At 32.6% G+C, this 24,482-nt stretch overlaps 12 protein-coding genes and 1 non-coding gene across 13 annotated transcripts; 8 read left to right on the top strand and 5 right to left on the bottom strand.

The window, feature by feature from the left end:
• Positions 1-45: 45 nt before the first annotated feature.
• Positions 46-4,465, bottom strand: BX664DRAFT_332649 (Sodium/calcium exchanger protein-domain-containing protein). The gene is made up of 13 exons (XM_051545367.1): positions 4,290-4,465; positions 4,089-4,220; positions 3,970-4,027; positions 3,862-3,911; positions 3,727-3,785; positions 3,294-3,652; positions 2,918-3,216; positions 1,299-2,835; positions 1,029-1,219; positions 848-907; positions 698-742; positions 569-620; positions 46-493 (listed from the first exon to the last, which is right to left on the bottom strand). Exons 1-13 carry the CDS (start codon positions 4,401-4,403, stop codon positions 240-242), a joined length of 3,210 nt encoding a protein of 1,069 aa, XP_051400136.1. The 5' UTR covers positions 4,404-4,465; the 3' UTR covers positions 46-239.
• Positions 4,466-5,706: 1,241 nt separating this feature from the next.
• Positions 5,707-6,144, top strand: BX664DRAFT_262918 (uncharacterized protein; the record flags this gene model as incomplete). The annotated part of the gene is made up of 2 exons (XM_051540744.1): positions 5,707-5,730; positions 5,803-6,144. The coding sequence occupies 2 exons, from the start codon at positions 5,707-5,709 to the stop codon at positions 6,142-6,144; spliced, it is 366 nt and encodes a 121-aa protein (XP_051400135.1).
• Positions 6,145-7,439: 1,295 nt separating this feature from the next.
• On the top strand, positions 7,440-8,547 carry BX664DRAFT_296899 (60S ribosomal protein L1-B). The gene is made up of 3 exons (XM_051542225.1): positions 7,440-7,557; positions 7,636-8,016; positions 8,089-8,547. Exons 1-3 carry the CDS (start codon positions 7,553-7,555, stop codon positions 8,351-8,353), a joined length of 651 nt encoding a protein of 216 aa, XP_051400134.1. The 5' UTR covers positions 7,440-7,552; the 3' UTR covers positions 8,354-8,547.
• A 173-nt stretch (positions 8,548-8,720) lies between these two features.
• BX664DRAFT_332646 (kinase-like domain-containing protein) lies at positions 8,721-10,327 on the top strand (the record flags this gene model as incomplete). The annotated part of the gene is made up of 2 exons (XM_051545366.1): positions 8,721-9,544; positions 9,655-10,327. The coding sequence occupies 2 exons, from the start codon at positions 8,721-8,723 to the stop codon at positions 10,187-10,189; spliced, it is 1,359 nt and encodes a 452-aa protein (XP_051400133.1). The 3' UTR covers positions 10,190-10,327.
• A 350-nt stretch (positions 10,328-10,677) lies between these two features.
• Positions 10,678-11,161, top strand: BX664DRAFT_332643 (ubiquitin fusion protein; the record flags this gene model as incomplete). The annotated part of the gene is made up of 2 exons (XM_051545365.1): positions 10,678-10,998; positions 11,073-11,161. Coding segments are annotated over 2 exons (325 nt in total), but the record flags the coding sequence as incomplete, so codon positions are not given.
• A 728-nt stretch (positions 11,162-11,889) lies between these two features.
• BX664DRAFT_332640 (casein kinase II, regulatory subunit) lies at positions 11,890-13,090 on the bottom strand. The gene is made up of 4 exons (XM_051545364.1): positions 12,898-13,090; positions 12,454-12,723; positions 12,211-12,385; positions 11,890-12,131 (listed from the first exon to the last, which is right to left on the bottom strand). Exons 1-4 carry the CDS (start codon positions 12,901-12,903, stop codon positions 11,962-11,964), a joined length of 621 nt encoding a protein of 206 aa, XP_051400131.1. The 5' UTR covers positions 12,904-13,090; the 3' UTR covers positions 11,890-11,961.
• Positions 13,091-13,325: 235 nt separating this feature from the next.
• BX664DRAFT_t80 lies at positions 13,326-13,398 on the top strand. The gene has a single exon. It is a non-coding gene; the product is annotated as a tRNA-Val (tRNA).
• A 520-nt stretch (positions 13,399-13,918) lies between these two features.
• BX664DRAFT_332637 (uncharacterized protein) lies at positions 13,919-15,204 on the top strand. The gene is made up of 6 exons (XM_051545363.1): positions 13,919-14,002; positions 14,089-14,115; positions 14,180-14,222; positions 14,287-14,739; positions 14,824-14,905; positions 14,994-15,204. The coding sequence occupies exons 1-6, from the start codon at positions 13,966-13,968 to the stop codon at positions 15,114-15,116; spliced, it is 765 nt and encodes a 254-aa protein (XP_051400130.1). The 5' UTR covers positions 13,919-13,965; the 3' UTR covers positions 15,117-15,204.
• Positions 15,205-15,728: 524 nt separating this feature from the next.
• Positions 15,729-16,669, bottom strand: BX664DRAFT_332635 (uncharacterized protein). The gene is made up of 4 exons (XM_051545362.1): positions 16,642-16,669; positions 16,447-16,560; positions 16,261-16,383; positions 15,729-16,163 (listed from the first exon to the last, which is right to left on the bottom strand). Exons 1-4 carry the CDS (start codon positions 16,649-16,651, stop codon positions 15,934-15,936), a joined length of 477 nt encoding a protein of 158 aa, XP_051400129.1. The 5' UTR covers positions 16,652-16,669; the 3' UTR covers positions 15,729-15,933.
• Positions 16,670-16,839: 170 nt separating this feature from the next.
• BX664DRAFT_296893 (transcription factor Opi1-domain-containing protein) lies at positions 16,840-18,726 on the top strand (the record flags this gene model as incomplete). The annotated part of the gene is made up of 4 exons (XM_051542224.1): positions 16,840-17,315; positions 17,408-17,531; positions 17,605-17,852; positions 17,936-18,726. Coding segments are annotated over 4 exons (1,415 nt in total), but the record flags the coding sequence as incomplete, so codon positions are not given.
• A 448-nt stretch (positions 18,727-19,174) lies between these two features.
• Positions 19,175-20,743, bottom strand: BX664DRAFT_332633 (ribosomal protein L30, ferredoxin-like fold domain-containing protein). The gene is made up of 3 exons (XM_051545361.1): positions 20,706-20,743; positions 20,135-20,246; positions 19,175-19,900 (listed from the first exon to the last, which is right to left on the bottom strand). The coding sequence occupies exons 1-3, from the start codon at positions 20,714-20,716 to the stop codon at positions 19,274-19,276; spliced, it is 750 nt and encodes a 249-aa protein (XP_051400127.1). The 5' UTR covers positions 20,717-20,743; the 3' UTR covers positions 19,175-19,273.
• Positions 20,744-21,459: 716 nt separating this feature from the next.
• BX664DRAFT_262160 (uncharacterized protein) lies at positions 21,460-21,916 on the top strand (the record flags this gene model as incomplete). Its single annotated transcript, XM_051540708.1, has 2 exons — positions 21,460-21,597; positions 21,689-21,916. 2 exons carry the CDS (start codon positions 21,460-21,462, stop codon positions 21,914-21,916), a joined length of 366 nt encoding a protein of 121 aa, XP_051400126.1.
• Positions 21,917-23,238: 1,322 nt separating this feature from the next.
• BX664DRAFT_373311 (thaumatin) lies at positions 23,239-23,940 on the bottom strand (the record flags this gene model as incomplete). The annotated part of the gene is made up of 1 exon (XM_051548687.1): positions 23,239-23,940. The coding sequence occupies one exon, from the start codon at positions 23,938-23,940 to the stop codon at positions 23,239-23,241; it is 702 nt and encodes a 233-aa protein (XP_051400125.1).
• Between the last annotated feature and the right edge of the window lie 542 nt (positions 23,941-24,482).

Raw genomic sequence — 24,482 nt, 5'->3', positions numbered from 1 at the left:
GTAGTAACCATTTGTTGGGTTAAAAAGAATGAAGTCATAGTAACAGAACTGGTAAATAAAAAAAAATGCATTTATTGGTATGATTACATAGTCAAATCAGTAATGAGAGAAAAACAGATAAAACATATAAAACATTTGTGTTAAAAGAATAAACTATGTAAAAAAGAAAAAATGGATGAAATGGTATAAGAATAATGATGATGATAAAAACAAAGCTAAACTAAAGAGAAGGAAGGAATTCACAATTTGAAACCACTGAATTCCAATAAAAGATTGGTAATACAACAAAAAGTATAGACAGAGATGGTCCAGTATCCAAGTTGTTTGTTGACATGAAATCCATTCATATTAACTACAAATAATGTACTGAGCAATACCGTCAATAACCCTGCAGAAGAGACGAAGATGGTAGGGGGGATCGCCAATGAATAAGGTTGTCCACGTGCTTTCCAAATCTGATATGTTGATGACACTCCCACTCCAAGCACCATATCTACAGATAAATAAATAAAAAAAAAATAAAAAAAAAAGGTTAAATCAGACAAGCAATTCTATGCATGTTACTTACTGAGCAAAGGTCCAGCATAACAAGCGGAAATGGCCATGGTAGGAAATCCCATCTAATAATAAAAAATAATCATTTAGTATATACATAAAAAATGAATAATTTGTGAATAGAAACCATATATATATATACCTTTGCAATCGCAGTATTTGATACTAAATCACCCACACTATTACCCTAAAAAACCAAATATAACAAAAAAAAAATTCAAATGGGATTCGTTAGTATAATTATTTATTTATTTTTTCTTTTTTTAACTGTTTTTTTTTCTCTTCAACATACAAATGCAAACACCGTTAAACCCATGATGGCTTCACTAATATCAAAAATTTTCCCAAGAGCCTATAATAGTAATAATTACAACAACAACAAAAAAAAAAAAAAAAAAGAAAAGAAAAGAGAGAGGGAGAGAGAGATGGGATGAATTCATTATCAAAAATAAGTACAAAGTATTTTTCCTTACCTGTAATAATCCAACCATAGTATCCGCCAATAAAAAGATCCAGTTCAAAGAAATAACAAATCCTGCAAAGGAAAGCATCCAAAACCACTTGGGAGGTTCATCCGTTTTTGTGGTAGCCAAGACAACAAGACTAAGACTTAATCCAATACCAATGCCAATGGGAATATGTTGAGTTGACAAAAATTTATTCACTATAAAAAAAAAAAGGAGTCAAACAAGGGAATACTTGTTTTCACATTTTCTTTTCATCCTTCTTTTTTGATAACTTACAGGCAAGAATACAAAACACAAAAGTAGTACTGAATACACATTGGACAGCCAACAACCAACGACACCAACCTTGTTGCAAATCAGCATCCGTGATATCCATAATATCAGAAGTAGAAGCTGCACTGTGATGGTCATGACCGGAATGTTGTTGTTGATGATGATGATGATGATGGGATTGACCAAGTAAATAATCACTTTCTGATGTTGGTACAGCCAGATAAGAGGAGGAAGATTTTGGAAAAGGAGAGGTCATTGATGGTGGATCCGTCATTTTGGGTAACAATCGATCATCAGCGGTGGTATGAACAGAAGAGGGAATACCTTGGGTTATAACACCATAAGATGCCGTTGGTGAGGTATAAGAAGAAGGTGGGATATTGTTGTTGTTATTGTAATTGGTTGATTCAAATGGAGGATGAGGACCAGTAGTACCTGTATGATACATATAGTCGTCATCATCATCATCGTGCATTAGTACTTCCACTTCTTCCACTTTGACATCTTCGGCTTCGGCTACAGGTAAAGTCACAGTGAAAATAAGTACGAGAGGCATGGCCACCAAAGAACTAAAGCAAGAGAATAAAGATTTGGATTTCCATTCTTGTAATGTTGGGAATAGAACTTGATGAACTTGAACTAGAGTGGTATACAAAGAATTGTTGTTGTTGTTGCTGTTGTTGTTGTTGAGGTTGGAGATATAAGAAGCTGTTTGTAACTTTTGATTGATTTCTTCATCATCATCACCAATATGACGATCTCCAGTCAAAGAAGAAGTAGGAATGGATAATGCTTGACATTCATGTTCAAACGATGCAGGAGTCAATTCTGGACTTTGTCTTGCAGATACAAAGCAATCATAATCAGTTGTTGTTGTACTAATAACACTTGGGCTTGGTGTGATGACATTTAATGATCCATTGTCGCGCTGTTGTTGATGATGTTGAGGTGAAGGTAATCGGTGATGATCATTCCCTTCAGGAGATACTGCACTACCCAATGGTGTATGATATTGTTCTACCATAGGAGGAGCCAATCGAATTTCAGGTATAGTCAATTCTGATGTATGTTGCTGACCAATGGCTAATGATGGAGGATGAAGATATTGATGAGATGATGGCGGAGCAGGGACTGATAAGCGTGAAGAAGATAGATCGGTCGTATTGATAGTCAAAGGTTGCATTGGTTGAGGTTGATGCGTTGATAAATAGGCAAAATAATCTTCAGCTACTCCGGTACTACTATGAGAGCTATCTGGTGTAGTAGGTCGAGGAAGAGTGGCCGATAAAGAAGAATTATGGGTGATAACTGGAGGCTCTGTAGTGATAGTTGAAGCACGCTGTCGTCCACGAGGTGATCTACCAAATTGCATACTGTTAAATGAAGGATGAGGAGGTCTTTGCCAGAATTCTTGAGGTACAGATACTTGGCGACGGCGACGTTGCTGATCATCGGAACCTGGAACGATCAAGGTTGGAGTACCGGGTATCATTTGTTGAGAACTAGTTGTACGTCGAATGGCACTGATTTGACTTGTAAACTATAGATATGATCATAAAAAAAAAAATGAGCCGATTGCTTTTCGGTTTTTTCTTTTTTTTTTTTTTAATTTAATGTGTTACCTCGATCGCACCAAATAAAGAAGTTCTAATGCCCACACGTGGTGTCATGGCTCGTCTATATGGCCTAATGGTAGAAATGGATCCATTTGTACTAGCAGTTCTTGGTAATTGACCATGTCGTTGATGTTGTTGTTGATGTTGGACAGAAGTATCAATTCGTAATGACATTTTTGATACTTTAGAAGATAAAGGAGACATTGGACGAATGATATGACCAAGATGAGGTTCATATTCAGATGTTGAACAAGAGAAGCCTTGATCAGGAATATTGAGTCTTGGAGGTTTGATGGGTGAGTTGCCTATTAGAGAGTAAAATAAAAATAAAAAATTGGATATTTTTCAGGTCGAACAAAGTTATATTTTTTTTTTTTTTTACCTTGCGATCCTAATAGCCGAGATGTTTCATCCAAAATATTCTGATTTGCCAATTTTGAGACCATTTCTTTTTGTAACTCGTCGGACCAGTTGTACGAACTAAGAAGGACAGTAACGACATAAGCGATATAATAACCAATTAAAGCTAAACCATGATACCAATAGATTTTCCCATGATAAATGATCCAAGTTACCAAAGCAACTGCTCCAGTTAGAAAAGAAGCATCTCGCATAAAAGTGATGCGTTTTGATTGGAAAGGCCTAATGATACCCATGCAGCCAGTAATCACAGAAACAATAAAAAAGGCAGCACCAATGATTTCTCCAATAGCCATTGAGCCTGAACCGGAATCCATTGCACTATTGATAAATATAGTAAATATAAATTTTTTTTGCATTTTTTTTTTTTTTTCGATGAAACCAATCTATTTTACCTAAAGGTACCAAACAAATCAGGACTTCCATTACCAAAGGCCAAAACAGTGACGCCAGCCTTATAAAATAAAAAAAAAAAAATAAATATATATATATATATAATATTAAAAAAATATTTTATCACAATAATGTACCAAACTTTCTGATAATTCTAATTTTGATGCAATGGTCTGCAAGTTGGGACCTAAGAGAAAAAAAAAAAAAAAGGTTTAGTATTTATTATTATTATTATTATATCTTACAGAAAAAATCAGAGGCTACAACACTAATAGCACCAAATAATAAGAATAAAACGGATAACTAATATATTAAAAAAGAAAAGAAGTCAAGTCAAATATAATATTATTATTATTATTATTACCAAGATAATAATAATGACAGGTTTCCATAAAGTAGAACAATAATAAAATTCCAAATATATAGCACTAAAACCATGACAAGTATTTTTAACAAAAGTACATTGATCTTCTTTTAAATCAATATTACTACAATGCTAATAATAATAATAAAATGAGTTTGTTTTAATAAATATAGATATAAATAAAAATATATTAAAACTTACACCTGACTTTGTAGTTAAAAAGTTATTGGCATTACTGGATAATATTTTTATACATGAAAAAACAAGAATAAAGAAAGTACAAAAGATAATGGGTTTTAATATAGAAGGTGGCATTTAGAATAATAATAATAATATTCTAAACAGGTAAAAGAAGAGAAAAGAAGAAAAAAAAAAAAAAAAGAGTGAGAAAAAAAAAAAAGAGAAGAAAAAAGGAAAAAAGGGTCGCCAAACAAAATTAAAAGGAGGTTACCTTTTTTTCTTTTTTTGTTTGTCAAAAATCAATGTAGTTAAACATAAAAGTCATCTTCCCCCCTTTATTTCAACATTTTTGATAATTTCTTCATTGTTTAATCTACATAAAGCTATATATAAATAATGCATATTCTATATTGTTGTATCATAAAATAAGAAAATAAATAATAAAAAAAAAAAAAACTATCATAGAAATGTTGATTGATCTCATGTCACTTTTTCCCCTTATTTTCCCCTTATTTTCCCCTATCTATACTTTAATATATACGGCATCATGTCAATCGTCAACTTTCCATATACGAAATATTCCACGTTTGGTTATTTATAATAATAATAATACAAATTCAATCATTCCATCCTAAACACGAGTCTTCTTCTTTTTTTTTTTTTTTTTTTGTATCTACCTCTTTATTGGTTTCCTTCTTCTTCTTTTTCCCCTATTAAATAATAGAAAAAGAATAATATCATCTTATTCTTTTTTTTATTTATTTATTTATTTATTCTCTTTTTCTTTCTTTCTTTCTTTCTTTTTTTTTCTGAAAAAAAAAAACGCCATTTTTCAATGTACAAAATCATTCTTATCTTGTTATGTATTCATTGGATCATCATGACAATAGCACAAAATACGCCCATCTCTCCTTCTATCACTACTAATAATAATTCCGCATTGACATCTAATTTTTCAGGTGATAATAATACAACTCAAACTCTTGATACCAATCAAAATTCTTCCTTTGATAATTCGTTTTCCGATCATTCTTCCAATACAAAAAGTAATCTGTTTTATTATATATAAATAATCAATAATACTAACCATCCTCTCTTTTTTTTAAAAAAAAATATATATATATATAGTCAATTTACCAATTGGTACCTGGTCTATTCTTGATTTGAATGAGACTCAAAAAACTTCAGTGTGTGCAAATCAAAAAGAATTTTGTGCGGTAATTCAAAAAAAAAAAAAAAAGGAAGACAAAGGGGGAAATTAATGCAAAATTATTTATATATATTTTGATTCGATAGAATAATTGTGGGGGAAATCAAGCAACAAGTCAAAAGTAAGCTTACAAACTATTTATTTTCTTTTTTTTTTTGTTTTGTTTTACTAACAAAAGAAAAACAATACTATTGATTGATGATGATTAGTTTTTGTGATACGAGTACAATGAATTGGAGTTGTAGTTGTCAGGTACATTCTTTTTTTTTTTTTTGTTAAAAAAAAAAAACAAGAACTCATCCACCCCCTTCTTCCTATTGATAGAACAAGATTCCAGATGTTTTACCTTTTCAATGGCCTGTGACAGTTGCCGAATGTAATGGAAAAGAGCAAACATGTGAATCAGGTTGTGGTAGTGGAAGTACAGCAGATCTATGTCGATCCCAATGTTCTCAATATTTCAAATGTAATCGCCCTGGAAGTCAACCCAGTTCTCTTCGACTTGATTATCCTCCATCATCCTCATCTTCATCTTCTTCATCATCCACCTCATCATCAGCATCATCATTATCATCATCATTAACATTTTCTATACCCTTTGTAAAAAGCATCTTCATATCATACCCTATTGTTCTTTTATTCATTTGTATTGTTTCATTTTTCTAGTCAAAAAAAAGTTCTAGTTTAATAATATAATTGATTCTTTATTATAAACATCTGTTGTTGTTGTTGTTGTTGTTGTGCACATTAAGGAATATCAAAAAAAAAAAAAAAAAAAAAAAAAAAGATAGAAAGAATATGCCCCTTTTCTATCAGAACAAGTATACAAAAAATAATGATATATAACAAAAAAAAAAAAAAAAAAAAAAAAGGAAATAAAAGGAGAATGAAAACGATTGAGGAGTGAGACAAGAAGGAGAGGACAAGGAGAAGTGAGAAACAAAAAAGGGATAAAAAAAAAAAAGAGAGAGAGAGAGAAAAGAATCTAATCAGACTAATAAGGCCAATAATAACTAACTAACTAATAATACAACACAGACAATGATCATCATGAACACCCGATGATCTTCTTCGTTGAGAGAAATGTTGATGACTTGAGAAATCAGGCGGTCGAGGATACATAATAAATCGTGATGGTCGAGATCCTGTTGTTGCTGTTGTTGCTGCTGTTGTTGTTGTAGAGAATCGACTACGTGGTGGCTCATAATGATGTTGTTCTTGTTGTAAAGGAAAGGTTGAGAGTGGTGATGATGATGATAATGATGAATCTGTATCTAAAAATAAACTCATATCCAAATTTGTTTCACAATCTTGCCATAATGAAGGATGTCGATAGAGTCCATAATGAAGATCACCTGCTGACATAGTACCTTGATAAGGATTCGCTATAGCTGGAACACAATGACCAAATGCTTCATCGTCATAAAGTTGTACTCGAGTACGTCGTTCAAATGCTTGATCTAACAATGTCAAGTGTCTGTTCGATAGTCGTCTTTTATCCATTCCATTAGTAGAATACCAATATGAGACCATGGTTTGTTTATTTATAGTTGTCGAGATTGTTGGTATATCTATTTGGAATCAACCTCTTTTTTTTCTATTCGTAGTATTTGGGTAATATTGTAAGGGTATATTATGTAAAAGGGTATTATATATATATAAGTTGAAAGAGAAGTGAGAAATAAACTATAATAAAATACGAAAAAAAAAAAAAAAAAGAAAAAGAAAAGAGAAAGAAAAGAGAAAAAAAAAAAAAGGAGGGACAAATCAAAAACTTGATCAATTACAAAACCCCGATCCCTACGGTATAATATTGACCTTTTGTTTGAAAATAAATGTTTAATATTAATCAATTAGTATCACTAGGAAGAATAGAATAATTACACTTAAAAAAAAAAAAAAAAAAAAAATAAAAAATAAAAATCCAGCAAATTTGATATATACAAAAAAAGAAAACTCATGCCGAACTTAAGGTGTTGATAGTGACGTTTTCAACTCCAGTCGAACAAAACTGTAAGATTTTTTTCTTTTCTCTTTTTTCTTTTTTCTTTCCCCTCAACAATATTCATTTGCAATGAGGTAATAATCCATCCATCCATCCATCCATCCATCCATTCACTCATTCATTCTTCTTTTTTTTTATATATATATTAATAGTAAGGTGTCAGCTGCTGCCGTTAGAACTGCCATCAACGAAATCCAAAAGGGTTCCGAAGAAAAGAAACGTAACTTTGTGGAAACCATTGAACTTCAAGTTGGTTTGAAGAACTATGATCCTCAACGTGACAAGCGTTTCTCTGGTACTATCAAGTTACCTCATGTTGCTCGTCCTAATATGACTGTCTGTATTCTTGGTGATGCTTTCCATTGTGATCAAGCTAAGGCTGCTGGTATGGAATTCCAATCTGTTGATGATTTGAAGAAACTCAACAAGAATAAGAAACTTATCAAGAAACTTGCAAAGAAGTATGATGCTTTCCTTGCCTCTGAAGCCTTGATTAAGCAAATTCCTCGTCTTTTGGGTCCCGGTCTTCACAAGTAAAAACATCAAAAAAAAATCATCATCAGTATATTCATTTTTTTTTTTTTTTTTTTTTTTTTTGCTTGTAGAGTTGGTAAATTCCCCTTACCTGTGTCTCATTCCGATTCTTTGGTGGACAAGGCCAATGAAATTCGTGCTACCATCAAATTCCAATTGAAGAAGGTACTCTGTTTGGCTGTTGCTGTGGGTCACTTGAACATGACTGAAGATCAATTGATTGCAAATATCATGTTGGCTGTCAACTTTTTGGTATCTTTACTTAAGAAACATTGGCAAAACGTCAAGTCTTTGTACTTGAAGTCTACCATGGGCAAACCTCATCGCTTATTCTAGTTTTAATTTAGTTTAGTGAATGATTTCTCTCTTTTTAAGTCTCTGTGTAATTTTTTTTTTTTATTCTAACGGTGTACCAAGGTTTTGGACATGGGTGCCTTTATCATTGGGAGCGTAGATACTTATTTTGAAATTATCATTGCTCATGAAATTAGTAATAAAAAAAAATAATACTTTTTTTTTTATTGTTTAAACATTTCTTTGTTAGTCCTTTTTTTTTTTTTTTTTTTCCTTTTGAAACTTTTGGGTCATGCGACAATTAGTTGGTGTCACTGACATTTCATGCCGGAGGTCGAAATAAAGAAAGGGATAAAAAGGAAAAAAAAAATCCCTTGTTTTCTTTCAATTTATTTTCTTCCTCTTCTTTATGAACCATTTTATTCAAAAATTGAAATCACAGTATCTCACTGACCGTTCACATACCAATAGTGAACCTCGTTTAGCTAAAACATGGAATATCAACAAAACAACATCCAAACGACAGGAAAATCAAGATAATGAACAGAACAATACCAACAATGTCAAAGAATCTATATCTCGATTTACATTATTTGACAATGGGCAGCACCAACATAATATACCAGCACTTGATTTAACTAGTCATTCACTTAGTTCTTCATTTTATAATCTTGTTCATTGGCGACCTCATCATCATACTACTGGAAAAAACCATAATAATAATAATAACGATGGTAGTGTTCGTGGGGAAATGAAAGCTCAACTCCAACGAGTTCATAGTGAAAGTTGTTTAGGACGGAAATATGGTCAACCTGATTGTTATATTGGTAAAGGTGCCTTTGGAACAGTACGATTAGTCAAATCGGATCAACAAGGAACGAAACAAGGATTTGAACACCATAACAAACAACAACAGCAGCAAAAGTTATATGCAGTTAAGGAATTCAAAAGGTCAAGCAATGAATCGGTCAAATCATATGTGGAACGTCTTACAAATGAATACCTTATGACAGCCATTCTTCATCATCGCAATATTGTAGATACAGTGGATTTGGTGCCTCTTCATGATGATGCGAAAACTTATTGTCAAGTCATGGAATATTGTAATGCTGGTGATCTATTTGGTCTTATTACTCAAGCAGATGGTCCTTTGTTACCAGAGGAAGCCAATTGTTTTTTCAAACAGCTGATTCATGGTGTACATTATTTACATGCAAATGGAATTGCTCATAGGTAGGAAGGAAGGAAAAAAAAAAAAAAAAAAAAAAAAAAAAAAAAAAAAGGTAGATGGATTCAATCTAAACATTATTTTTATTTATTTATTTTTTTTTAAAAAAAATTAGGGACCTTAAACCTGAAAACTTGTTACTGACAACCACTGGATGTTTGAAAATTGCTGATTTTGGATCCGCTGTTTATTTTACGGGGGATGAAGAAATGATCTATTGTAAAGGTGCATGTGGTTCTCTACCTTATATTGCTCCAGAAGAACTTGAACAAGACTCATATGATGCTCGAGCAGTCGATGTTTGGAGTTGTGGTATTGTTTTCAATGTCATGCGAAAAGGTGGATTCGGTTGGAAGACTGCACAAAAGAATTCAGACAAAGATTATGAACTCTATTTACTCTCTCGACAACTTTTGGAACAACAACAGGAAGGATGGGATAAACAACAAGATCGATCACCAAAAACACCTCAAACGGAAGCGCATAGTGTTTTAGCAAGAAATCCCGGTTTTGATATATTTACAGGTTATTCAACAGTAGAAAAACAATTATTATTCGACATGCTTGATCCGGACCCTACTACACGACTGGATATTAATGATTTGATGGATTCAATATGGTTTCAACAGATAGTTTGTTGTCAAGAATAAAAAGGATGAATTGAATTAGCGGACATTCATTTTGTTGGTGTGCTTCTGTGTGTGATATGATGTGTGGGTGGTCAAACCGGCAAAACTCAATTTGAAATCTCTGGATCCCCTATTTTTTTTTTTTTTCCTTCCTTCACTTTTTATACATCAATGTACGTATCATCAAAATGGAATATCAAAAAGGAATTAGAATGAATGAACGACACCGTGATAGACGATAGAATGGATGGATGCGTAGATGGATGGATGGATGGATGGAATGAAATGGATGGGGGGCAGACAACTGGTTTTACATTCATGTCAATACTCATCTGTCCTTATATATATATATTTTTTTTGAATGTCTAGTTGCCATGCAGATTTTTGTCAAGACCTTGACGGGAAAGACCATCACTCTTGAAGTGGAAAGGTAAGAGATGATGTTTTACTATAATGGGAAAAAGGTTCACCAACATTGGTTGTTTTTTTTTTCTTATTCTTTATATAGTTCCGACTCCATCGACAATGTCAAGCAAAAGATTCAAGACAAGGAAGGTATTCCTCCTGATCAACAACGTTTGATTTTCGCTGGCAAGCAATTGGAAGATGGTCGTACTTTGTCTGACTACAACATTCAAAAGGAATCTACTCTCCACTTGGTGCTCCGTCTTCGTGGTGGTATCATTGAACCCTCTTTGAAGGCTTTGGCTTCCAAGTACAACTGTGAAAAGATGATTTGTCGTAAGTGTTACGCTCGTCTTCCTCCTCGTGCCACTAACTGTCGCAAGAGAAAGTGTGGTCACTCCAACCAACTCCGTATCAAGAAGAAGGTAAGAATATTAACATAAAAAAAAAATCATGCATAGATCACTTACCTTTTCTTCTTTTTTGTATATATAAACAGTTGAAATAGACGTATCGCCTCGTTACACTTTTTTACTTTATATTCTCATTATGTTTACATGTTGAAAATAAAAATCTCTTGTACAAATCAAATCTTTTATGTGTATGTGTGTGTTTAGGACGTTAGGATGATGGTCTGTTAGGAAGAAGGAGAGAATTGGTGATAGTGATATTCATGACGATAGTTCTTCTACCGCGATATCGTGTATGTGTATGCGTGTATGTTTGATGACAAAGAAAAATGGATGATACTTTTTATGCTGATAAAAAAAAATATACTTTTATATTGATGATGTACATCTATAGTAATAATTTGCGAATATATTGCGTGCACCATGAGTTAGTATTGCCTTGTATTGTGACAAAAAAAAAAAAAAAAAAAAAAAAAAAAAGGATCGGATGGTACTGGAGTAGTATTTAACAATAGAGCTCTTATCAATCGGGACGGTACTAGGTTAAGATCCCTATTAGCTTAAAAACAAGTGAACGCGATCGAAACTAAACAAAGATAGGCACAGAGAATAATCATTATAATTCAAAGCATCACTTCTATAATGATAGGACCACCTCATCATCCATCATCATCTATCTACATCTTACACATAGCGTTCTGAATCAAACTTCATAAAGTAGAAATATACTTTATAGTATAAGAATCATCATATTAGAACCTAATCAAGTCAAAATATATGTATATATATGTGTGTGTTTATTCATATAATACTGGGGAAATACAAGCTGTACAGAAAAAAAAAAAAAAAAAAAAAAAAAGAGAGACTAATAATAGTGACTAAAGTAATGCTAAAGGATAATTGTGCTTTTTTTTTTTTTTCTTGATCATCAAGATTGTCATCATTGTAATCGCATAATCCAATCTTCCAGTTTGCATTTTAACGAGGTGGAGTCATCCGAAGCCAGCCCATCCTTGGACCTACTTTTGATCGTTCACTAACACGAAAACCAAACAATTTTGCTGTATATCTCTTGGGTTCAACAACTGAAATGACATCTGGAAAGGTCTGTACAAATAAATGAGGAAATGTTGTACCAAAATGAGCACCTACCAAAAAAAAAAAAAAAAAAAAAAAAAAAAAATCGCATTTTAGTCATCCTTTTACCTTATTCAATCAACTACTTACCATCAATAACAGAATGTTTGGCATTGGTTGGGATATATATATCTTTACAATTTGGGCAATATAATCGTACAGTACTTTGGCGAGGTAAATCATGTTGGCCACAAGGTAATACTTTGGTACGATCACAATGAAATCGTGGACAATAACCAAATTCTCCTGATTGATATTTGATAAGCTAAATCAAAAAAAAAAAAAAAAAAATTCAATCCATGAAATTATTAAAAGTATTCCTTTTATTATTACCATTTGATTGAGTCCAGCACGAGTGGTGATAAACCGCTGATGAATCATACCATAAAGCATTTTAGCATGGGGTTCCAATAAACTGAGATCGGGTATCTTGGTCGACATTTCATCGTCTTCAGGTTCTACATCCAAAATCACTTCCAGTGCTTCTTTATAAAGAGGTGCATGAGCTGCTAATCCGGTCAGATTGAATCCATCTTCAATGAAATCTTCGCCTACTGCTACATAGTATTCATTCCCTTTAGTAGAACAAAACCAGTTGATCCACTATATCATTTCGAATATATATATATATATATATATATATATATATATATACGTCGTTTTTGGTCGTAGGAGTTGTATAAGTGAACAAAATAAAAAAAAAAAAAAAAAAAAAAAAAGAGAAGAAAAAGTGAGTTTTAGTTTTGTTAGAATGATATTACATGTTATAGGTCTTACCGACATGTTTTCACCACTATCTACTGAAGACGATTGGGAGTCTTGATAAACCCAAAAAGAAAAAGAATTAAAATAAAGAAAAAGAAATGTTATTGTATATTTTTACCATAATCCATGTGTCCAAGTAAGCAACAAGAAAGTTAGCAAGAGAAAGAAAGTGATAAAGAAAAAAAAAAAAATTGGAAAGAAAAAAAGTGAAAAAAAAAAAAAGAGGTGATCATTTTGCCCCGCTCCACATTTTTGTTTTTTTTTTTTTTTTTTTTTCACAAGAAAATAAAAATCCCCATTCCAAATAATTCACCTCACTCTCTTCTTGTACGGCAAACTATTTTCCCGGCGGCACTATTTCCACCAATCACATACCGTGTTTTTTTCCCACACTAAACCATCTGACATTTATACTATATTTTAGTTCTTTAAACATATGAGCCTTTGTGATCTAGTGGTTAGGATTCCTGCTTTACACGCAGGCTGTCGCGAGTTCGATCCTCGCCGAAGGTACTCATCTTTTTGTTTTTTATTGATCTTCTTCTTACCATATTTGGTATTTGGCAATATTTTTTTTTTTTTACTTTTTTTTTTTATTTATTTTTTTTTTTTTTTTTGTTTGACACAAATAATAACTTGGAATCACTGTTATTGATGATGATCCATTTTTATAATGAATGGGTGACCATTTCTTTTTGTAGTTGAACACTAATTTCATTTATATGAGTTAAATTTGATTAATCATACTTGATTACAGTAGGTTGACAGAAAAAAAAGAAACAATTAATCTCTACGAATGTTCAATTTTGTCCAAAGATGAATAATTTTCTGTCAAAGTAGTAAAACAAATGATGTTTGATTCAAAGGTAGAAAAAAAAATGTTTATATAAGGGAAATGTGAAAAAAAAGAGCAAATAATGATTACAGTAGCAGGCATAAAAAGGGAAAAATCTGCCTTTGAAAAGGAAAAACTCGTCTTTTTCTTCCTTTCTTTCTTTTTTTTTTTTTTTTTTTTTTTTTTTTTTTTTTTTTTTTTTTTTTTTTCTCAATCTCTCTTTTTCTTTGTTTAGCCTTAACAACATGGAAACAACTAATCTCAAAATGCATAGAGAAAAAGGTAATATAAAAGACAAAAGAATGAAGTCTGCACAAGAAAATAGAATGGAATAGACTGTACGCTTATGAGCGTTTTGATTCAAATAGGATGCATTTTGGTACAAAATGAACAAAGTAATGGCAAGTCTTGAAGAAAAAGAGAAGGGGACAGGACTTATGTTATGTTCCGGTTTTCTAGTACATTCAAAACATATGGCCAAGGTTCAACCAATGTTACGCGTGTAAGTAGAAAGAAAAAGTTTAATTTCTTTTTGTAATCTAACTTTTTTGAATTATAATTGACAGGATTTTCAAGGGACGTACCAAGAATACAAATATTCGCCGGAAGTACACCAAGGTTAAAACGAACAGTGCTAAACTACCACAGAAGCCCTTGGTTCTACTTTGCAGAACTAACATGAAAAATTTGGAATGCATGCATGGCGAATCTTCGCTCCGTCTAGTATCAACCTCATCGCAATCAACAGTGAAAGCATTATCAATTCCATTGTCGAAAACAACGAAGGATCAACAGCCACATACTTCAGTTTATCCAGTCAGTATTAACCCTCTTAGTACGTCAAAGAAGAAAGGAATCAATATGTTATCTAATAATTCAAACAGCCAGCAATGTCAAAGACAGTTGTATGCAACGAAACAGCAACAACATCCTCTCACTGCCATCGATCCAAACCGATCATCTATATTCAAGACTAATGACGAAAAGGAAAAGGATCAAATTTCATCATCTATGAAAAGGTATAGCACGAAAAAAAAAAAAGGGATAGATTAATTTACGACACTAACATATTTTTTTTCTTTTGTTTATTCTATTGATTTAAGCGATTTTGCGTATGTAGATATAATTCGAAAAAAGGAGGAACGATCTAAATTACATGGTGTCACTTGTTCTTGTTGTATAAAGGTAAAAAAAAAAAAAAAAAAAAAAAAAAAAAGGAATTGGTTAGAAGAAAAAAAGTATGCTCAATGTAGAATTTATTTTTCATATCAAGTATTTTGAATCCATGAAAAAGACAGAAGAAATGATCCAATGTTATTCAAGACATCGAGAAAGATACAAGACGCCATCTACCCCACCTGATTTTTGGAACCTTGATTTCCCGCCTTCCCCATAGTGATGACTCTTATTGATATATATATATATATATATATATATATAGTTTTTGTTTATATTAGTGTATTATAGCAAATAGTTGTAGCATACATTATTTTGAATGTCAATAAAAGTATAAAATTAACCTTTCATTACATGAAACAATTGTCTTGAATGCGTATTTCCCCGTGTTTTTGATCATCACCTGGTAAGATCTATCTATTATCTTTTCTACTTTTTTGTTCTTCGCATTCTTCTAGATTGCCCCTATCTGATTCACATTAATAAAGGATCCTTTAAATGATATGTGATGGATTATCATTTGGTCTCTTTTGCATTTTTACTTCATAATCTTGAATACACTTCATTCATTTTTTCCTTATTTTGGTACTATAATCAATTGTACATTGATGTATCCATCCACTTTTTTTTTTCCTTTCTTACAATTCGCAGCATGATCAAATGAAATGTATAAAGATGATGATTTTGATAATGAAGTCTTATAACAATGATGATGACAGATATTTATTTTAGATCCAAGTTGAAAAATCGCCAGTGATCACTAAAATTCAATAAAGTGAAATCATTACTAAACAACCCATCCATCATAAACAACAACAACAGTTTTTTTTTGGTTTGTTTTATTTGGTATATCATGTGAATAATAATAATAATAACAATAATAATAGTAATAATAATATAATATAAAAGAGATAATAATGATTGAAGGATGGTTCTAATTTCAAAAGCATGTGAAGAAGATAACCAAAAAAGAGAAGATATGGGGTATAATATCATGATGAAAAGGTGATGTGATTGAAATGTTTAACTTATCTTGTTCAGCCCCAAATACCAACATGATTCCAATCATAATCTTCACCTAAAGTTGGCGGTTTAAGTGATGGTGGTAATTCTTTAACTTTCCATCCAGGTGGTAGTCGATACACTATGGATTTTCTTGATGATTTCTTTGTCTGCTGTTGTTGCTGTTGTTGTTGCTTCTGTTGTTGTTCATCAGCCGCCTTGGCATCTAACCATTCTAATAATTCTTTGGGAAATAGGAGTTGTCCTTTATCAGAAAAAAAAAAAAAAACATATGAAATCAAAATGATATAAAAAAAAAAAAGGTTTCATTCTTTGTGTAGCGTTCTCAAAGTGGTGTTTACCTGTTTTATAATCTCGGATAAGATGACTATACTTGCAATCCAGTTCATATTCACAATAACCGTTCTGTCTATATCTTCTACAAGGAGGTTTATTTAATTGTTCATTGATAAAGTCGTCAGGATCTATTCATAAATAAGAATGAGTCCTTTTTAAGTACCTTTTTCTTTTTAGATAGACGATGTTACCTTTAAACCAATCGTAATGTCTTCTTTTATTATTGATGTGAACCAAACCTTTGTCATGGTTTTTACGGTTAGTTAGATTGTTAGGAAAGGAACAATCACATACATCGCAATAGTCTAAATAATAAAATAATAATAAAAAGGAGTTATTAGAGAGCAATGACGATATGTTTGTGAAAAAAAAAGATAAATGGTTACATTTAGGCATGACACAAAGAGAGCATAGGGAAAAAAAAAAAAAAAACGGACTCCAGACAAAACTTTTTTTTTTTTTTTTTTTTTGCATGTGAAATCAAATCACATGCACTGGCAGAGTGCGTTTAAACCACCTCCCCATCATTTTTTTTTCTCTTCTTTTTCTTTCTTTTTTTTTTCTTTATTTTATATATGTCTTCAACATGACTGACCATTGTTCACCCATGTCTATTACCCAACTTATCAATAACGAACCTAACCAAAATGATGTTAGACTAGCAGCTGAAGCTTTAGGTGATTTAGCTACATCCACCAAACTCAGTAACTCAACTAATAACACCATGAAATTACCACCATTATCAGTTAATTATTCTATTCCGTCTACAACAGCAAGTTCACCATTACCAACTCCATCGTCTTGTATGTCCGATCCACCAAGATTTTCTTTCTCAAGTGATGTTTCTTCTGTCATGGAAGAAGAACCTCTTTTATCACAACAACAGGAACAACCTTTTATTCATCGAGTATCCAATATATCTCTAGTTAACTCAGCACTGCGTGTTTACGAAAAATCAACAGCTCAGAATGTTATGAAATATGGTACCGACATGGTGGAATCTTTCGCGGCACCTATTTATGACAAATTTGGAAAAGGAGCTTATGCTACAACTACAATGGTAAGTTTTTTTTTTTTTTTTTTTTTTTTTTTTTTGTTAAAAAGATAACATAATCATTTTTTTTATTAATATGATTGATTTCTTATATTTAGACTCAAGATCATCATCATGATGAAGAGACAATGGCTGCTGTTAATGCTCTTGCTCGTACTACTCTCTCTGATGAAATGGAACCTGATGGTGTACGTCGACGCAATGGTCGCTTGGATGAAGAAAGTAAATTGTCATAGATCTAAAAAAGGAAACTCATTGGGGGATAGATAATTTTAATTTACTTTTCATTTATTAGATATCAACAGAAAGACTCGATCTCGACCTCATTCTCGTTCCACATCACCACATCGTCCTTATATCAAATCAACTTCTTCTCCTCGTCATCATCATCTTACTCATCGATCAAAACTCAACAAATCCACTAGTAGTGGTAGTAGATGGCAACGTATTGTTATGCACGCTGGATCCGCTGCTGGTACAACTGCTGCTGTTGTTAGTGAAGAGTCAATGAAATGTTTACGTTATTGTCTTCATTGGTTACAAGTAATTAAAGCATTAAAAAAAAAAAGACATATATACTCATATCATTTTTTTTTTTTTGTATGGCGTTGTACAAACCAATCTAGTATGCAACACAACATATACAACAACAAATGAATTTATTACGAACTTTCTTGGTATCACTAGCCACTTCTTCCAACAATAGCAACAATAAAACAGTCTCTCGACAACAACAGTCTTCTTCAGCAAGTACATTGGCAGCTATTCAAAAAGAAATCATTCTAACGTTACGCAAGGTAGTCGAAGTGGTGAGTCGTTATGCTGGTGTTGGTTTACCTAGTCATGCCAAAGCAAGTGTACGTTCCTTTATATTACAATTACCAAGTCGATGGGCTACTTTGAACAATAACACTACAAAATCTCATGATGTTTCAGGTGATGATGATACTTCTTCTTCTACTCCTACTGATGGTGTCCCGGATCATGTTAAGGAAACATCTATCAAGTTACTGAATTTTGGAGGCGAATCAGTAGAAATGTTGGAATCTGTGTCCACGGTATTTTCCGATTCCATTGACCGTGCTGAACTTTGGTTGGATCGTTTACGTGTGGTTGGTGTGACCCCTGTTTCTCCTTCTCTTCAAAAAAAGCAACAACAACAACAAATGCATGTGGATTGTATGGAAACATAAAGATGATACCTATGATTAGTTAGTTTTATATATATATTTATTTACTTATATTTTTTCATATACCTTCTTTTATATTTTTTTTTTCGATTATATCCATCATATACATACATTGGTTACCTTTTTTTTTTTTGATTCTTTCTTTCTTGTTTTTCTGATATTGATTTTACAGAAATAAATCACTTGTTTTTTTTTTCTCTTCTTATTCACCTCGTTTTCGATTTCCCTAGATAATCAAAATAAACTTTTTGACATATGAAAATAAAAAGGGAACTTAATTATTTTATCTTTATTTTATTACTTCATCATTCTCTCGCACTTTTTTATATCATCTATTTAAAGCGTCGTTCTCACTTATGTGATACGTATACCTTTTGCGTGCACATACGTTTGATTTTTTTTTTCCTTCCTATAAAGTCACCTTGTTGAATATAGGCGAGTGTTACTCTTTTTCTTTTTTTTTTTTTTTTTTTTTTTTTTTTTTTTTTAAACCTATCTTTGTTGATCATCATCATACCTTACTGTCATGTCCAATATTCTCGTCAATAGTTCATCATCATTGGAATAAACTTACTATAAATATATATATAATATACGTATATATATAGAGAGAGAGTGAAATCATATTTCATCACATATCATGCGTCCTCTACCAAGTTATTTAGATTGGGGGTATCGTTGTCAATTCATCCATTGTTTTATTTCATAAAAAAAAAATCATTGACTAAACTAAGCTAAACTAAAAAAAAGGAATACAAAACTAAACTATACCTTTTAGTTCATGGATTGAACCAAGTTGTTGATAAAGTGTTCACGATCACCAGCAGCACCACCTTGAATGAAATGGTTGAACTTGCGCTTGGGCCACATGTTGTTGGGGTTGGAGAGCTTGAAGGGCCACAAAAAGTTGTTAGCTTCACGGAAATGGGGACCAACAGTAGCAATTTCATGGATCAAATCTTCAACACAGATGATGTTGTACTTGCCAAGGGCTTTTTCAATGATGGCGTTATCAGAGAGAGCAATACGTTGCTTGTTGACCTTAGCATAACCACGCTTGTAGATCAATTCACGGATGGTCTTCAAGTTGGGTTCACCATAAGTAACATAGGGTTCAACCAATTGGAGCATTTGAGAAGTGGCCTTGTTGAGACGGACGAACACACCATTGTTGATTTGCAACAAACGCAACAATTGAAGGACCTTACGAGGCTTGGGAGCAATGTTGTTGATACCACGGATACGGACAACGAAAACCAATTTGGGTTGAGCTTCAACATAGTAGTTACCAGAAGCCTTGGCTTGACGACGAAGACGGATTTGATTACGTTCATTGGCTTGATATTCCTTATGGTACTTGGCAGCACGGTTGAACAATTCACGACGCTTTTGGATCTTGGCCTATATATATATAAAAAGAATAATTAATATCATTTGATTGTATCAAAAAAAAAGATGATAATGATTTCCTCTTTTTTTTTTTTCTGTGTTCTAATCAGACCCGAAAGATGGTTAACAATTTGACTTCATCGCGTGCAAGCTAGCCAAAAGAAATGGGTTGCCCCAATTCATCACATAGAACACAAAAAAAAAAAAAAAGAAAACCAATAAGATATGTTTTTTTTTAATTCTTACCTTGCGAAGTTCAGCCTTAGCAGCAGTAGCCTTGGCAGCATCAGCAGCTTCAGTCTTTTGCTTCTTCAACAAAGTTTCAGGGACCAAGACATCTTGAGTAGAGGGAACAGCGCTATAAGAATGATATAAATAAAAAGATAAGTCAACCAACAAAACATCATCTTTGTTATAAAAGCAAAAATGAGTAAGATCTTAGTCATGATAGCATGAACAAAGATTTCATCTAACCATAATTCATCCGTCAAACATCCAAATAAAAAAAAAAAGAGAGGACTAAGGAATGAATACAGTATAGACACTGAGATAAAAATTTCTTTTCATCTCATGGTTTTACTTGTCCCAAATAATAAAAAAAAAGATGGCGTGTGGGCAAGTAAAAAACCTCCATGAATGACATAATATAGTGATAGAATTGCATCGAAACAAGATAATAAATTATCTTTTTCTAGAGACAAAGCATACTGATATCATGTATGAACCAAACACAGAGAAAATAATAGACAAATGGATAAAGGAATAATTCAAACTATATAAAATAGTAGGACTAAAACTAGAAAGGGGAAACACTTACTAAGCGACCATGTTATATATGATGTGTTTTAAAAATAAGAGAAAGAAAAAGGCAAAAGGAAAAAAAAACAAACTCTTATTTTTAAAAAGAAAAAAAAATTTATCCCAAGCCACTCTGACCTAGAAGAAAAATTTCCTTTTGGCCAATCGTCAATTAGAATGGTTGGACTCGATTTTTTTTTTTTTTTTTTTTTTTTTTTTTTTGGATGTCCACATCAAAAAGATTAGCATGATATCCTTAACCTTTTTCATGGTAGATTCATACGATCACAGTCAACATTTGTTTATCTATATAGATTAGAAAGGCAGGAGAAAGAGGAGAGAAAATACGGAATCAATAAAGAAAAAGTGCGTTCTTCTACAATATCCATCAATTGTACAGTAGTATTTCAGTCATTTCGATGCTTGTTGAAAAAGTCATTTAATGATTAGTGTGATGATCACTATATTATTGTACGTATAATGCACATATTTGCGTTCTACAATAATAATATGATAACAGTTTCTGGGCTAGCATGATTATTCCGATTTTTTTTTTTTTAAAAGAAAAGATTGTAGACTTATCTTTAATCAATAGATCAACTGATTTGCTAATATTATTAAGAAATCAATTAGACATCACCATTCATTATCCCGTAGTCAATCAAGCATATCACATCCAAGGACAAATGACAGCGGAGATCAAATTTTTCTTTTTCTTTTTCTCACTCTCTCGTTCTTTTTCTTTCATTTCTTTCCTTCTTTTCTCTATAATAATGGCCACTACAACTTTTATCAATGAATCACTGGAAGAAAAAGGATGGTTCCTTAGTCAAGAAGGAATAGATTCGATTAAGGAACAATTGGAACAGGAAAACCCTACTTTGGAACAGTTTATTGAAGTCGCAAAGGATGTAAGTTATAACAAGAGAATGATAGGAAAAGTGATTTATATGATTCGAAACACCATTCTTTTTTTTTTTTTTTTTTTTTTGGAGGATGTAGACAGATTTGCGTGAAATATGTGATAAAGGTTTTCGAAAAGGTGACTTGACTAAACGTGACCAACTACCATCACCTTTAGTATTACAAGTTCTTCAAGTTCAAAACATTGCTGTACCAAGTATCCAACATGTTGAAAAACCCCGGTTATTACGTGTGGTTTTTACCGATGGCAGTAAAAAGAAATGGATAGGTGCTGAAATCCTAGGACCATTAGAGTCGCTCAGGTAAAAAAAAAAAAAAAAAAAAAAAAAAAAAGTTGAACAGTGCAATTATTTATGGTGATGCATCTTTTTATTTTTTTTTATTATTAGTCTCCATACACCACCTGGAACGAAATTCTTGGTAACTAAACCTATCGATATACGTGAACAGCTACTAATTTTGGGTCCTGGCATGATGACTTCTCTTGGTGGTCATGTTCAAGAAATGGTTCAAGCATGGAAAGCAGGAAAACAATTCATCCATCGTTCCAAACAAGGAAAGCAGTCGACTTCCACTCAAGATGACGCGCCTCCTCCTTTTGTTCCTTTCAAAATTAAGGCAAGTAAAAAAAAAAAAAAAGAAAAAGGGGAATTGATGATTTATTCTCATACCATAATTATAGACTATCAACAAGGATACAACCTCAATTACAAAACAAACAAAGGACGACAATACAGATCGGATCAAGGAAAAGAAAATGGAGAAAAACAAGACAACATCTGGCAAGAAGGATAAAGGAGGGAAACCATCTACGAATCAGGATAGAAAGAATAAGGTGTCCGAAGATTCTAACAAGCAAAGCAGTAGGGGGAAGAAAGACACTACAAAGAAGGATACTAAGAAGAAGGATATTACAACAACGAAGAAAAAGGATACTACGACGAAGAAAGATGATACTGTGGAAATGACTACCAACAACAAGGTAACAACGATGGATACCACACCACGGAAAGAATTACGTAAGGACAAGAAGGGCAAGACAAATGAGGATACCAAAAAGACAACAGGACGAAGGAAGGAACAAGGATCAAGTACGAAAAGCAAGGATGTTGGTAGCAGCAAAAAGAAATCACCTATAAAGGACAAACAGAAAAAAAATGAAGATACACCATCAGGAATATCGGAAAAGAAGGACACACCTATACCAACATCAGTGAAAAAGGAATCGAAACCATTATCTGCAACCTCCAAATCATTTGTACCGTCATCATCGCCACAACAAAGTTCATCATCACCATCATCAACGACAAGGAAAACATCAAATCGAGGACGAGGACGAGGGCGTGGTGGACATACTCGTGGACGTGGTAGAGGTCGTGGTGAACAATAGAATAGATAGATCATTTTATTATTTCTATTTTATTTATTTGTTACATAGTTAGTATCTTGTAGTTAGTTAATGACAATATATTTCATTGTGAATAAAGTAGAATTAAGTATGAAAAAAAAAAGAATGAATGTATCAAACAAACGAAAAAAAGGTTTTATTATGAAATGCAAAAAAAAAAAAGAAATGCTGACTATGTGATATGTATATATATGATGAAAAAAAAAAGAAGGGAATCCATTTAGGGACAGAAAGTAACGGTATAACCTTGAGACTTGCAAGTATAAACAGAAGTAGCATCATCAAAGGCATAAGAGTAGGCATCGGGGGCTTGAGCCTTCACCTTGGCAGCATAAGAGGAAGCTTTACAAGTATCAGCAGAATTATAGGCACCAGTACAACAATATTCAGGGGTTTGGAAATGGGAACAAGCGGATTGACAAGCACCATCATCGGTTTGGAAGCCTTGGGGACAATCAGGTAAGGTCTTGACGGAAGGAGTACCACAGTGTTTATCGACTTGATAACTATTACTGGACTTGGTGTTGGGAGCGATGGATAAAGGTAGATTCCAACCATCGACAAAACTAATATCATAAAAATCTTCAGTGGTACCAGAGGCGAAATGGAACTCGGCCAACGATGTAGGAGCCCACATACCAGAAAAGTTACATGTCTTGCCAGAACAATTCTTACGTGCCCAGATACGACCTTCCCAAGGAGCATTATAATTAAATGTGTGTGATCCGCCAGCAGATACTGACACAGATTGGCCATATTGATTGCCATTTTCAGATGTACCAGCCACAATCGAGTAACTACATTGATTCTTCACTACCACAAATGGATTATTACCAGAATAACTTGAGGTATTGTTGACAGGAAGACCAGCTACCAATCCACCAAGAAAAGCACAGGAAAGAACGAGAGGAGAGAAATACATGATGATATCTATTTTTTTTTTTTTTGTGAATAAAGAAGAACAATGAAGTAGATATTTTTTTTTCTATTGTCTTTTATATTCTGATGAATGAAATTCCGATGGTTTCAACTATTCGTTCAAAAAAAAAAAAAAAGGGACCAGGTACCCATTCTCGATATTGTTTCAATTTTATTTTGATGTTTTGTAAACCTGTCAAGTCATGAATGAGATGATTCCAAAACCATGAATTTTCTTTTGTCAAGTGTTTCTTTTATTTCCCATCGAGCAATGATGATGGCCGATACTGATGAGAATGAAACAAATATCATTGATTTTTGGTTTGATAGGTTTTTGATGGTTATCAAAAAAAAAAAAAATGAAGGTCCGTTTTGAATAGTTTACAGAAATAAAGAAAACTTCTATTTAAACAAAACAAGATCGTTCCAGCCATCTTTGAGAAACTTGACCTGTTGATTGTCATCATGAAATAGTCAATGAATGATTTAATTGGTTAGGATAAAAAAATAGATACGTTTATTATCATCAAAAGGGGTATACATTTT

This window comes from Halteromyces radiatus (genome assembly GCF_025201355.1).
Source record: "Halteromyces radiatus strain CBS 162.75 chromosome Unknown BX664scaffold_4, whole genome shotgun sequence".
NCBI classification, from domain to species: domain Eukaryota; kingdom Fungi; phylum Mucoromycota; class Mucoromycetes; order Mucorales; family Cunninghamellaceae; genus Halteromyces; species Halteromyces radiatus.
This window is presented reverse-complemented; position numbering and strand designations above follow the sequence as displayed.

What these genes read in the sequence shown, in the direction of transcription:
- BX664DRAFT_332649 (XM_051545367.1), bottom strand. Translation starts at nt 4,403, where the DNA reads ATGCCACCTTCTATATTAAAACCCATTATCTTTTGTACTTTCTTTATT. An exon ending in TAGAATTATCAGAAAGTTTG is followed by an intron (nt 3,786 to 3,861) that starts GTACATTATTGT and finishes TTATTTTATAAG; the next exon opens with GCTGGCGTCACTGTTTTGGC. An exon ending in CAAATACTGCGATTGCAAAG is followed by an intron (nt 621 to 697) that starts GTATATATATAT and finishes TTTTATTATTAG; the next exon opens with ATGGGATTTCCTACCATGGC.
- BX664DRAFT_296899 (XM_051542225.1), top strand. An exon ending in TTGGGTCCCGGTCTTCACAA is followed by an intron (nt 8,017 to 8,088) that starts GTAAAAACATCA and finishes TTTTGCTTGTAG; the next exon opens with AGTTGGTAAATTCCCCTTAC.
- BX664DRAFT_332640 (XM_051545364.1), bottom strand. An exon ending in GTGCTGGACTCAATCAAATG is followed by an intron (nt 12,386 to 12,453) that starts GTAATAATAAAA and finishes TTTTTGATTTAG; the next exon opens with CTTATCAAATATCAATCAGG. An exon ending in CAAACATTCTGTTATTGATG is followed by an intron (nt 12,132 to 12,210) that starts GTAAGTAGTTGA and finishes TTTTTTTGGTAG; the next exon opens with GTGCTCATTTTGGTACAACA.
- BX664DRAFT_332637 (XM_051545363.1), top strand. Translation starts at nt 13,966, where the DNA reads ATGGAAACAACTAATCTCAAAATGCATAGAGAAAAAG. An exon ending in TTTGGTACAAAATGAACAAA is followed by an intron (nt 14,116 to 14,179) that starts GTAATGGCAAGT and finishes CCGGTTTTCTAG; the next exon opens with TACATTCAAAACATATGGCC. An exon ending in GTTCAACCAATGTTACGCGT is followed by an intron (nt 14,223 to 14,286) that starts GTAAGTAGAAAG and finishes TATAATTGACAG; the next exon opens with GATTTTCAAGGGACGTACCA.
- BX664DRAFT_332635 (XM_051545362.1), bottom strand. An exon ending in ACATTACGATTGGTTTAAAG is followed by an intron (nt 16,384 to 16,446) that starts GTAACATCGTCT and finishes ATTTATGAATAG; the next exon opens with ATCCTGACGACTTTATCAAT. An exon ending in TATCCGAGATTATAAAACAG is followed by an intron (nt 16,164 to 16,260) that starts GTAAACACCACT and finishes TTTCTGATAAAG; the next exon opens with GACAACTCCTATTTCCCAAA.
- BX664DRAFT_332633 (XM_051545361.1), bottom strand. An exon ending in CTAAGGCTGAACTTCGCAAG is followed by an intron (nt 19,901 to 20,134) that starts GTAAGAATTAAA and finishes ATATATATATAG; the next exon opens with GCCAAGATCCAAAAGCGTCG.